The sequence below is a fragment of the Sminthopsis crassicaudata genome, chromosome 6 (genome assembly GCF_048593235.1).
Source record: "Sminthopsis crassicaudata isolate SCR6 chromosome 6, ASM4859323v1, whole genome shotgun sequence".
Taxonomy (NCBI): domain Eukaryota; kingdom Metazoa; phylum Chordata; class Mammalia; order Dasyuromorphia; family Dasyuridae; genus Sminthopsis; species Sminthopsis crassicaudata.
Genome location: NC_133622.1, coordinates 118,759,907 through 118,773,823, shown reverse-complemented (window position 1 = coordinate 118,773,823; position 13,917 = coordinate 118,759,907). Strand labels below are relative to the sequence as shown.

The following is a 13,917-nucleotide window of genomic DNA, read 5'->3' as shown; positions in this document are numbered from 1 at the left end:
AAATGTTCATATATTTATGAATTGCACATATGTAACAACAATAACAAAAGACTCAGACTTTAGTCTATCTTCAGCTCTTTCTTGGAATCAGTTTAAAAGGTTTCCTCTTGCTTTTGTCCATAGAGTTTTGACCTTTAAAAACTTTTTAAACTTTGCTCATTAAATCAGAACTTCAGTTACTACCTTCTTGTCCTTCCTTGGTTGAGTCTGCTTGACTCATTGATTACAGAGATCTGTTCTATTGGATCTCTTATTACTATTTCCCTCTTCTGCTGTCATCATTGTAATTGTATGCTTTGGCCTATCCCTGTTTTCTCTAATTATTACCCCATATGGTTCACAAAAAGAGATTTTTCTGGGGTTTATTTGTAAATCTTTTACTTTATTAATATATACATTCATTAGTAATACACCTGGGTAACATAATTAGAAGAGCATATCCAGAGTGGGACTAGACAATCCTAGTACTTGGACATTCTAACCTGTTTGTTTAAATTTTCTCTGCTCCACTTCAAAATTCATAGTGCTCTCTAGACTGGGAGAGAACTAGTGCATAGTTACTCTTATCTCTTTTACCTCTTTCTCCTCTACTGTACCATAATGGGATGCTTCTGCCTGGATCTGATAGATTTCATTTACCTTATCACCAGATAATTCCAAATTCACACTAAAACCTTTTTCAGGAAGACTTCTCATTGTTTAGGAGATTTTTGTATTATCTGCCTACATTTCTAAATGATCATATATTACTTAATTTTCCAAACAAATGACAATAATAAGGAAATATAAAAAGGTAGTGTTCCCATAATTTTAAAAATTCTACTTTTATGAGTGTATATCACGAAGAATAAAAATTCACTCTGAAAATATATAAAGACAACCTCATTTGTCAAGTATTTGTATCTGCTCATTTACACTTTTGCTACCTCTTCCAAAGGCATTACTCCATACTTTTTACTCCAAATATGTGATGTGTAATATATGTGTATGTAATATATTTTATGTATGTATGTATATATAATATAAAATGCATGCCTACAATACTGTTTTATAGTGCTTTGCAAACCTTAAAGTTCTGCACAATAACAGCTGAAGCAATGAGGCACTTTGATGGAGAATGAGAAAGTATTTTGTGCAAGGCAAACTACCAAAAACTTCCTTTCATTCACTGATGAAGATAATCTAGGATCCTGACCCCAAGAGCTTTGAAACAGCAGCAGACTTTTCCAGTTTCTCCCAGCTGTGAATACCTTTCTTTCTGAGATTACCTTCTATCTATACTCAAATGAGATAGAGATGAGATCAAATGAGATAATACATGTAAAATATTTTGCAAACCTTAAAGTACTATATAAATCCTCACTATCATACTCACCACCATCACCACCATCATCACTCTGTATTTATCTTGTATTCATTTCTTCCCTAGTCTCAATCACTAATTGGGTAATGTCTCAGTTAAATGGACTTGCTAAAGACCTTAGCTTCACTACATCTAGGGCCAATTCCAATCATCCTATCATAAGATATAGTTCTTAGCAGTGGATCCAGAGGGCTCCAGAGGAGAAAGTGACATAGGTGACCTTGCACAGCCCTTCTTCACTTTCACTTGAATCTCATGGCATCATCTTCTTGATGTCATGGTGCTCCTTGAGAACAAAGGACAGAGAACAACCTCTCTGAGTAATAATAGAAGGTGTCCCACTGGGGACCCAACTGGAACTGGCCAGGGTAAATCATACCCTTATCTATAGGTGCTCTGTCCAAAGGAATGTACATTTTAATCTTTGAAAACTCACAAGATGAACACAAATAATTGTGGCTGTCATTGACTAACCAACAATAGGTCTCAGGCTAAACCCCACTTGGTCACTGGATCCTGTTTTCTCAGTGAATGTATACAGTAATGTTTTCTGTTTTAGTCAGAAACCCTGAGGATCTTCCCCTCCCAGATTGATTTTTTTTCAATAGGTAAAAGAGGCCATTCTCTACCTCATTTCATACCTAGTCTTAATTATTGTTTGGGCATTGCCTCAAAGTGAGACATATTAAAGACCTTAGCTTTAAAAGGCTTAAGTCTTCCACTTCATGCAAGGACATCTCCAGTTGTTCCTTCCTGATGCTATGATCCTCTTTGAGCACAAAAGAAAAATAACAACCAGCGTACCTGCTTCAGCTCCAGTTCAATAAGTCATTTCTTGGGGCCATTTCACTGAGAAATGTGAACTTATAAACCAGAAACAAAAGTCATTTGAGCAAAGATTGAATGGCATTGCATGAGCTCAGTGACTTGTACATTCCTTCATGTATAGGTCAATATATGACTTTTGATGGACTGAACAAATGAATGAGCAAATTACTGTGAGACTTGTCTAAGTGCTTTATAATCCTATGACTATACAGGTAGGGTTTTTGATTTGGTTTTTTAGAGTAGATTTCTTGATTACATTTTTATAGAGAACTTCTGTGAGGAAACTTTTTTTACCAAAATAGCAACAGCTTTGCATCTTACAGTCTTAAAGCATTCCCTATGGCAATGAAAGGTAGGAATTTGTCAAGGATCACACAATTAGAAAGTGTCAGAAGTGTAGCTTGAACCCATGTTTTTTTCACTCTAATGTCAGCTCTCCATTCATTATTTCATTCTACATCTCAAGAAAATAATGAGTCATAGAATGCCAGGCCTAAAGTCAGAAACACACCTCTTCTTGAGTCCAAATGTGATCTCAGAGACTTACTAATTGAATGATTCTGGACAAGTTACTGAACCTTGTTTGCCTTAACTTGCTCTTCTGTAAAATGAGCTGGAGATGCTGAGATACCACCACATACCTGTCAGATTGGCTAAGATGATAAGAAAAAATAATGGGAATGTTGGAAGGGATGTGGGAAAACTGGGACACTGATGCATTGCTGGTGGAGTTGTGAACAAATCCAACCATTCTGGAGAGCAATCTGGAATTATGCCTAAAAAGTTATCAAACCCTTTGATCCAGCAGTGCTTATATCCCAAAAAATACTAAAGAAGGGAAAGGGACCTGTATGTGCCAAAATGTTTGTGGCAGCCCTTTTTGTAGTGGCTAGAAACTGGAAGATGAATAGATGTCCATCAATTGGAGAATGGTTGGATAAATTATGGTATATGAATGTTATGGAATATTATTGTTCTATAAGAAATGACCAGCAGGATGAATACAGAGAGGCTTGGAGAGACTTACATCAACTGATGCTGAGTGAAATGAGCAGAACCAGGAGATCATTATACACTTCAACAACAATACTGTATGAGGATGTATTCTGATGGAATTGAATATCTTTAACAAAGAGAAGATCTAATTCAGATCCAATTGATCAATGATGGACAGAATCAGCTATATCCCAAGAAGGAACACTGGGAAATGAGTGTGAACTGTTTGCATTTTTGTTTTTCTTCCCAGGTTATTTTTACCTTCTGAATCCAATTCTTCCTGTGCAATAAGAAATTCGTTTCTGCACACATATATTGTATTTAGGATATACTATAACACATCTAACATGTATAAGACTGCCTGCCATCTAGGGGAGGGGATGGAGGGAAGGAAAGGAAAAATTGGAACTCAAGTGAGTGCAAGGGATAATGTTGTAAAAAATTACCCATGCATATGTACTGTCAAAAAAAAGTTATAATTATAATATAAAATTTTTTTTAATTTAAAAATGAGCTGGAAATGGAGATGAGGTCATGAAGAGTCAGACACAAGCAAAATGCATTTACAACAAAATATAATAAATAAACAAGCTCATATTTGTATTAAATTTTTCATATGTTAATCTAATGTTATCCTCATTACAACCCTGAGAGATGGGGTGTTGTTATTTTCTTTCATTTTACAGATGGGTAAATTAAAGCAAACAGAGGTAAGATGACTTGGCCAGGATCATACAGGTAGTAATTTTCTGAGACTGACTTTGGACTTTCTTGACTCTCTATCCAGCATTCTTAATCCATTGTGTCCCCTAAGCTACCTCATGTATTTCTTTCAAAGGCATACTGATGCCATTGGAGATCTTTCTGTATTGTAGGCAGTCAGGGGCTGCTGGTCAAAAATAAAAGTTATTAGTGCTTGATTCCATACCTGGTACTCTATCCACTTTGCCACCTATTACCAAATGGATTTGAGTAAATTAATTAATCTTAGTGGGCCACAATTCCTCCTTTGTAAAATGAGTTGGATTAGATGAATTCTGGAGTCCCTTCCACATCTAACTCTTTAATTTTACGAGTGAAAGGTCACACACTTTTAAAAACATCTTAAGTTTACCTGACTTTTGTTCAATAATCAATAAGATATTGAAGGTTGAAATAATCTTTGGGTTTTCTTCCTGCTGGACTGATAGAGTTTAGCATTTTTAAATGCAATGACTATTCAACCAATATTTTACTCACTGCTGTTTTATATATATAAAAAAGGGCAGAAATTGAGAATATTCAGAGAAATGTTGTAAGAGAGGCAAAGACTATACTCTATCAAGTTAACTTCAAAAAGGGTAATTCCTAATGAATATAATTAGTAAAAATTAGGGACTGTTTTACATCTCTGTTAAGTTTGACATACTAATGAATAAACCTGTGAACAAGATTATATAAAGAAATCTCTCCAGAAGACTCGACTTCAAACTTGTTCATACTCTGACTTTGATTAAGGTTGCTATAAATACATAAAAAATCTAGAAAGCTTTATTCCACATCAAAGCAAAGTGAGAGGGCATTTTAAAGAAATACTCCCTTCATCTTACCTTTTGCCAGCACCCAGGCATTGGTAATCCATCTGGCCCCTATTCCAAGGAGAATAAAAAAGACATTTCTCAGTAACCCAAAAAAGGAGAAAACTTCATAGTTATTATGCTCAATGGCTTAAAAATTGGATGCTCTAATCCTAAAGTTTGATACTATACTTCTGTCTTTATTTTCTTACTAGGATTTCTTAAAGTAGCATATGCTATTTCAATTCAGATAAAGGAAATTTCCTCTAGAGAGGGAATGGCTATATTTTAACAAATAAACTAAATACATAACAATTTTGAAAACCACACTAAGAAATTGACAAATTATAGTATGGCTCCTTATAACTTTATCCTTAACTATCAAGTTCTGTACTACAGCTATGGTTTGAATGTCTTTATTAAGTTTCTTGATTTATCTGTATTAAATTCTACCTCATCAGAAGTCTATGCATGATAAAGATAAATGATCAATTCCTTATCATTTCTATCTGAAGCTTACAATTCATAGCATGATTAATATCATACTTCCTTTAATTTAAATTTTTTTCCTCTTTAAATCATCAATTACAGTAGAACCTACTCATTTAAGTGAAGTAGAAGTCATGCTATAATTAAAGAATTCTATTCCCCATTCTGTATCTTATACAGAGCTGTTGCAGCCAGTTTGAATTTTCTTTGTGAGAACCATTTTAAATTTTCAGCCAATTTAAATTTTCAATGTGAACATTTATATCTTAGATATTAGCAAATGCTAAAAAGCAGGTTTTATTATTTTAATTAATAATTAGTATTTTATATATTATATGGAATAAATGTAATTAAGTATAACACACATGTAATTAATTAATTATTTAAGCTTCATAAAGTGATGGAGAAAATTTAAATAATGCAGATCAAATAATCTTCAATGAGCCAGTTATAAATTTTTCTTAGCATACTGCTAAATCCATTTAGCACTTGTCTACTTTTTGTACAGTGCACATTTCCCCACAGTAAATATACCACTTGTCTACTTTTGGTACAATGCACAGTACCTCATCTAGTAGAAATTAAAATAAACTAGCTTTCATATTTGTTAAATTTGGTTGAGAAATCATCTGACTTTTAGTGTGCAGGGAACTTTTCTTTTATTACAAAACCCATTCTACTTACATGTGTAGACATGCTCCAGATACAAATGATATTACCAAGACCATAACATTTGGCATATAATGAAAGCATGCTTATGTTTTCCCCACGAAAGATAACTATGAATCCAATGCAAACAAAAGAAAAGACTGGATACTTTAAAAATTATAATTCTCTAAGTAGCAAGTTAATATATTCTATTCTGAAAAATCTAATCTTAAGAACATTCATCTTTGTAGAAGCGTGCTTAGCTAAAATTATAAAATAACATGCAGATACCTCAACTTTCAGGAAATAAATATTTTTCATTTAAAAGTAAAAATAACAAAAAGTAACAAAAAAACCAAAATCCTTAAAAAAATATTTTTACATATGGGGGAAAAAATTTAGCTTTGCCAGATTGGTACCAGGAAAAGGATCAACAGAAGAATTTTAGTATAAAAAGGAATTGTAGTTCATGTTAACAGAGAATAAGGAAATGCTATGGACTTTGTCAAAAGGAGAGACCATTAAATTGGAAATGTTAAGCAAAAAAGAGAGCAAGGTATTTGGGCTGCAGACCACTATCATCTTTAGAAGGATGATGAAATAACCCTGCCAGTTTTCTTGGTCAAAGAGATTATGTTGCTATTTCATTATTATGCTGAATTCTTATATATAATGATGGTAACAACACGAGTCTGTCAGATCCATCCTGAGGAAGGCAGTGTCCAGAGGAGTCCCCAGACTTATAACCCTTGAGGAGGGGGGAATAAGTAAAAGAACACTCAGCCTCTGTTAGCCCTTAAAACCATAAATAGCGATAGCTTAGCCAATCCCAGGAAAGCAAAAGTGGATCTGCTTGGGAGTACTTAGACCTAGGGAGGGCAATACATCAGGAGAAACATGGATACATTGGCCCAAATCAGGAGGTCTTGACAGAAGAAGAGATCTTTTTTCCCCTTTATGAGCTGCATTGACCAAGAGAATCTGTTCATACTTGATCTTCTTTCAATGGATCAATCAGATTAGTGAGTCAGGACAAGATAAGAAAGTGAATCTTGTTGTTTAGAATGGAAAATGAACATATCCTGATAAGCTGCGAGAAGCATGGAGATCTGAAATTTCTGTCATGGAGGGAAGTTTATAGAATGTGACAATGAGGATCAAATAGAGATTTTGGGCCAAAATGGAAGGGCCCCTTTTTAGTTGGGATATGTATTTTTAAGTGGATAAGTTTTCCCAGGCCTTGGAGGGGTTAAGGTGACCTTCATAAATGATTGAGCTCAGATGGTTGTAGGTGAAAAGTTTCTACCCAGGCCTTTCTTTCTTATGACCCATATTGAGGACTTGACAAGAAGATATTCAGTAAATTTTATGTCAGTAGATCTAGAACTAAGGTAATATTAAGGATCAGACTGAGTTCAGTCAGGAAAGAGACAGATCAGTCAAACATTCTCTAGAACTAGGCTTATATAAGCACAAACTTTCTTTGTAAACTGTAGGCAGACTTTTTTTTTTACTTTTAAACTTTTAGCACTTCATATAATGCCTCCAATCTTAAATCATATGAGGTGGTTTGCTATTATTGATAAGTAGGGATCATAAATTTAGATCTGGAAAGAGCATCAGAGATCCTCTAGTTCAGCTTCTTCCTTTTACATATGGGAAACCTGAGCCAGAAAAAAGGAAAGTGACTTGGTCAGGATCCCACAACTATCTCAAGCAACTCTTCCTGATTCTAAGTTTAATACTCCATCCACTATGCCACCTGTCTATAAAGACAATTCTTTTAATTTTCTCCCTTAGTGAGTTCAGAAATTTGGAGTGCAATATGGAAGACTGAAATCTGAAGAAGACACTGGTAAATTGGAGACATGGATTTGCTGAAGGGGATAATCAAGGAGGTTCCTATTTAGAGATAGTCTGGTACCATCAAGTGGTTTATTTCTTCCATGAGAACTAATAGCCTTTCATTCCACTTTAAAAAGCTTCCAAAACTTAACTTTGGCATTAAGCTCTTCTCCCCATATAAACAAAAACTTACTGATCAAGGCAAAGATTTATTTTTCTTTTTAATGAAAAAAAAAAGCCAAAATAAAAAATTAAAGTATAAGAAAGTAATAAGTTTATGACCTTTTTCAAAGGATACAGACATATGGAGGCCATGTGAAGTGTAAATAAAAGACCAGGGTGTTAATTCACATTCACTGAGAAAAACAAAAACCCAAATCCACAAAACTATACTGGCTCTTTCCACCTTGCATTAGTCTCTGGAGGGGCCAAATGATCCATGCACATGCCTATAAATATGTTTAATATGTAAAGATTGCTTCAGAAAGGCTTACTTTACATTTTTAAAGACTGATGTGTGATCACACAAAGGAACCACATGCAGGGTTGATAGGAAAGAGAAATACTGTACCAATTGGCAAGGGGCATCCAGCCCATCCAGGCCAGGCTGACCTGGCTCCCCTTTTTCCCCCTTAACTCCACGGAATCCCTGTTTGATGAAGATTAACTTGTAACATTATTGACAAAAGAAATGTTTTTAAACATTGATATTGCTAAGAAAACATGAGTTTGTAGCCATAAAAGACCAAGAGAGGAACAATTCTGGAGTAGCTTTCAATGGCACAGCTCCATAAAGGGCTTAGCATCTTTTAAATGACTTCCCTTTTAAATTGAGATACCATTCAGCCAATGTTGTTTTCTCTTTTAGTCTTATCTGTGTATTTGGGAGATCCATTTTAAAATCCAGTTCTTTAAGATTAATATAATCAAAGTACTTAGGCTCCAGAAGAAAAGATCCTGTGATAAGGACAGGGTCCCTAGGACTGAATTACATTTCTAATAAGTGACTGTAATTAGATACTTCCAGTTTGCTCCTCTCCTGTTGTTTTAGTCTATTTTACCCTACACATCAGAACAGACTTCTATGAATGAGACATACCAATGGGCAAGGTGCATCTAATCCAGGAGCACCCTGTTCTCCTTTCTCCCCTTTGGGCCCCTTTTTGCCTTTCTTTCCCTTTTCCCCCTGTAGACACAATAGTTTGGATAAAACAGAGATTTCATTTTGGGGACAATGGTGGTTAAAAAAAATTGATTAAAGGATAATTCTAGTTGACAGAAGCCTGAATGGACATTTACCACTCTATTCTGACTGGGATGAAGAATGTGTGGAAAATCCATACATTGTATTAGTAGACCGCACCAGCAACCCATTGAGTCCTGGGTATCTTGAGATTTGAGGCAAAGCTTGAGAGATTTGTTCAGTCTTTGAAAGGGAGAACTGACAGATAAACCAGAAGGAAAATGATGATGTTTATTTCATCCACAATATCCTCAAGGAAGAGATTTTTCAGTGACACATAACCTAGCTGGATTGAACTAATAAGGAGGCAGTAGTCAGTCTTGTCAGGTGCAAGATAGCACAATGGGTCCCAAAAGGGCCCACTAATTACGGCAAATGAAATTTCCAACGAGGCTGATTCCTTTGTTCAACTCATCTCAACTGAGGGCATGGACTTTTTAACCTTGCAGCAACAGACTGAGGTCATGTTAATCTAGGAATACTAGAAAGAATGCTCATAGACCTCCACTTTCAGAAACAATGCCAGATGTTTTAGCTTTGTTTCTCAACTGCTGGTAGCATGTTTAAGACCACTAAAATTGCTCAGTATCTTAAAACATATGGATACTTAGTCACAGACTTTATTAATAATGGGATTCTTTCCCCAAAAGCCAGTATGACTTTTATGGATGAATGATTGAAACCATTTTGCTTATTTATGAAGGCCAATTAAAGAGTTAGAAGTATTTATATGTCTTAGGTTTTGGATTATTGTTTTTTTGTTTTTTTTTTTTTTCAGTTTATTTTCCCATTGATTCCTTGCCAGATGATCCCAGTGGTAAATGTATTTCTGGCCTACTCTCAATTTAGGAAAAGCATAAGTTGTTCTGTTTAAAATAGGAAAAGCAAGGTGAACTCAGTGATACAAATATAAAAAAAAAATGAGATAGGGATGATTATGAGGTACATAGTAGCCAACAGGAAATTAGTATCAGCTGTCAATTAGAGATGGTAGGAAATTTAATTGGCAAGAAGAATTGTTTGGATGGAGGATTTTCAGGAAAGGCAGCAAAAAGAGGAAAAGAAAAGAATGCATCTCTGGATAGGTAAACATAGTCAATAAATAGTCAACAGTTTTTACCAAGAAAAAAACACATGGAAAATCTATATGCAGGGTAGAGGTAGCTTTTGACACTTTAAAAATAATTTATAAGGCAAATTAGTATTTAAAGGAGAACACAAAATGTAATGAATTCCACATTTAGATTAGTGTATTTTTGCAATCAGGCTATGTAATGAAATTAAGTTTAAACTAAATGCTAAAGCAAATAATCAGACTTATCAAAGAAGTACATAGACAGGAGACCACAAAGCACAGAAAGAGAAAGTATAAGTATTAATTTTGCCAGAGGATGAGCAAAAAATTCATCCTCTGGCTCCTGAGTGCCAAAAAACCTTTATCAAAAGGCTTTAAATCAAAGCCACGGGTCTCTTAATTTTAATGCTGGGGAGAGATGAAAAAAGTCTTGGCTATGAACAAAGACTGGAGCCAAAGGCTAGGTCATTAGGAAAGTATATAAACCAAGTAAATATAATGAGAGTAATATTTCAAAACTTTTCAAGTGAAAGTGAATGCATGTACTTTAGTAGATTTTTTTTTAAGTACCTCAAAATGGGATAGACAGGAAGACTTGGATTCAAATTCTACTGCTAACACACACTGTGACTCTGATTTTTCAGCACTTTAAGCAAGTCTCTGAAACTATTTGTTCAGTCATGTCTTACTTTTTGTAACCCTCTTCGGAGTTTTCTTAGCAAAGATTCTGCAGTGGTTTGCTATTTCCTTCTCCAGCTCACTTTAACTTTACAGATGAGGAACTGAAGCAAACAGGGTTAAGGGACTTGCCTAGGATCACATAACTAAGAAGAATCTAAGGCCAAAATAGAACCCATGAAAATGATTTTTTCCTGATTCAAAGTCCAAACACACACACACACACACACACACACACACACACACACACACACACACACACACACACACACATTCACCAGGGCCATCCATCTGCCCTATTCTAAGGCCACAGGTTGCAAAAGAGGTGGCAGCTTCTAAAAGCAGAGAAATAGTTATAGCAATGCTGGACTAATCCCTACACCTTATCCTGGAGAGAGAACTAATTTTAGATTACAGAGCTTATTCTTCCTCTAATTCTTCATGTAACCATGACCAGAAATCATGGGGATGAATACTGCAGATTTTAGTTTATGTTATTTTGATAATTCAAGTAGATTAGATACACACTATCCAACCCTGGAGAGCTTGATGAATGCTGGTGCAGAAAAGGTTTGTGAATCAAATGAAATAATAAGCTCTTGGCATGCTTCAGGCTCCAGGAGAAAGAGACACTATCTTACAGAGGCTAAGGCATTATTGTAATTATCACAATTACCAAGAATCTGTAATGTCTTTTTGTGGAGCTGAAAGTAGATATTGGTGTTGTCTCTGCAAGTAGAATTGGTGCCTGTCATTGCTAGTTTCCATGTGCCATGCTAAGAGTTGATTTACAACAAGGCATTAAGTTTACCTTACAATTCTCCCAAGAGTAAAATTGTTACTCCAGGCCTAGAAATTCTAAAATATTCAAAGACTGTACTGTTCAGTTGTGTCCAATTCTTCGTGACCTCATTGGGGATTTTCTTGGCAAAGATATTGGAGTGGTTTAGCACTTCCTTCTCCAGATGATTTTATATATGATGAAATTGAGACAAATGGGGTAAAATCACTTTCCCAGGATCACATAGTAAGTGTCTGAAGCCAGATTTGAACTAGTCTTCCTGACTTGAGGCCTGTTTCTCTCTCTCCCTCCTTTCTATAAATCTATACATAAAGACTGTAATTTCATTAGTTTGGAGAACTTTCTGGTGTGGAAAGTACCTCCAATAATATAGACAGGCAGTTGTACTATACAAGTGAAAAAAAAAGCTATAAAGCAATTAAATACATGATTTAGGAGATTAGATGAGTAATTTTTATAATACAAATTAAAATGTTCTCTCTGACATTAATTCAGATTTTGTTGCAATCACGCTTGCTACCCTCATAGAGTAATAGCAATGTGTTACGTGAAGGCCTGGGTCATTAAAGGGTTCAGTGACTTGTCATTAGTCAAATAAGTATATATTAGAACCCAGTCTTGAATCTGGGTCTTTTTGACGACATGGCTAGCCTTCTCTTTACCATCTTTCACTGCCTTTTGAATAATATTTATAATTTTTTAAAAAATACTCTTAATTTTATTTTTAAATAGAAATCTTTTAATTTTCACTCACCTCCCAAAATTGTTATGAGATTCCAATGAGAAATTTTGTAAAATTTTTTGTAATCCTTTAAAAGCCATATAAATGCTATTTTTATTTTTATTTTAAGTTAGATGATTGAACATTATATTTTAAGTTAGCTAATCTTTCACTATGATGACTTTCTCTATGAATAGTTGAAAATTAGATGTCTAATTAGACATCTATCTTGACAGTCAGGTTAACTTTATGGTTTTAGGATGTGCCTAATAAAATGATAGGATAGATGGAAGAGGGGAAAATTGTCCAGGTTTTCTTTTAATGATATTTACTTTTTTGTTTAATTTGTTACTGTCTGAAATGCAGGACATTCATACACACACACACACACACACACACACACACACACACACACACACACACACATTTGTCAGGGCCAGTGAGCCAGTGGCACCCAGTAAATTTGACCTGTTGAATAAAATACAGTACTAGTAGTGGACTGTTACTCACATTTACATACAATTTAAACTATAGTGATTCAATACTGCAACTGAAATAGTACTGCCAGAAAAAGAAAAAATAGTTATGTAATAGTTCCCCAATTCATAATCCCCCCCCCTTTTTTAAAACAGTTAAGACTGCTACAAATACTATTGATGTCAGGGCAAGGCAAGATACAAACAGTCCTACATCCTCTCTGCAATATAAATATAGAAGATTTTATATAGTTTACTAAAGTCGGATACTATATTTGTTGCTTCTTGTTACAGTTAAAGTCATGAAAACTTTTCCCTACTACTTGAATTTCTAAAGCCTGATTCTGATGCCAGTAATATAAAAGCTGATCATATCAATTATAAAACATTTAGGGTTTCTCATTTAAAAACTCGTATTTTTCATTAAACTTCAGAAAGTGGGAGAATTGAATCCAAAACACACTAATTTTGTAATTTAAAGTAAAACAATCACCCAGCCTGCTCCATACTTTCCATTTTTTTTTTTTCAGGCATAAGGGTTTACGTCATGAAGATGAAATCCATGGCAGAAACATGACTGAAAGGTACAATTTAACTTCATTCAGTGACCCAGTCAATGTCATTAGCCTTCATTTGCTGTGCCTATTCACTAAGTCTCATAGAGAAATCTGGGGAAAATATAGTCTGATAAGGACAACAGGGATTAAAATCTATCATTCATTAGAGACAGCATTAACTGTTGGCTACACAGGTTTCTTTAGGTTCTCTGGGAACCTTGACTGTAGATTTTAGTATCTGCTTATTTTTGGCACACAGGATAAGGAAAAGATTAAGCATATGAGATAGTTATAAAGCTGAAGAAATGGATGGAATAGAATGAAACAAAATGAAGCAAGCAGCATCGAGGTCACCTTTTCTCCTTTCTCTCCTAAATCACCCTTCTCTCCTCGAGGACCAGGAAAACCCTATAAGGAAAACAACAACAACAAACAAAAACAAAAATATCTATTGGTCTAATGTGTCAATAATGTTGGGGAAATAATCAGATTTATTGTTGTTTTTTTTTTACAGACAAAAAGAGTTAAGGATATCCCAAATAACTTTAAGACCAACTTATTAATTACATTACAAATTACTACATTACATTATAAATTATTACATAATAATAGCTGACAATACTATAGTGTTTTAAGGTTT

The 13,917-nt window shown here is 34.6% G+C and overlaps 1 protein-coding gene across 1 annotated transcript in view; it reads right to left on the bottom strand.

The window, feature by feature from the left end:
• The window catches only part of COL25A1 (collagen type XXV alpha 1 chain), a 535,802-nt gene that overhangs the window by 11,858 nt on the left and 510,027 nt on the right, over positions 1–13,917 (bottom strand). Inside the window, exons 35-37 of the mRNA XM_074272507.1 lie at positions 13,632–13,685; positions 8,825–8,911; positions 4,777–4,815 (exon numbers count right to left, since the gene is read on the bottom strand). Of these exons, the coding sequence (XP_074128608.1) occupies positions 4,777–4,815; positions 8,825–8,911; positions 13,632–13,685 (180 nt within the window). The remainder of the gene's footprint in view (positions 1–4,776; positions 4,816–8,824; positions 8,912–13,631; positions 13,686–13,917) is intronic.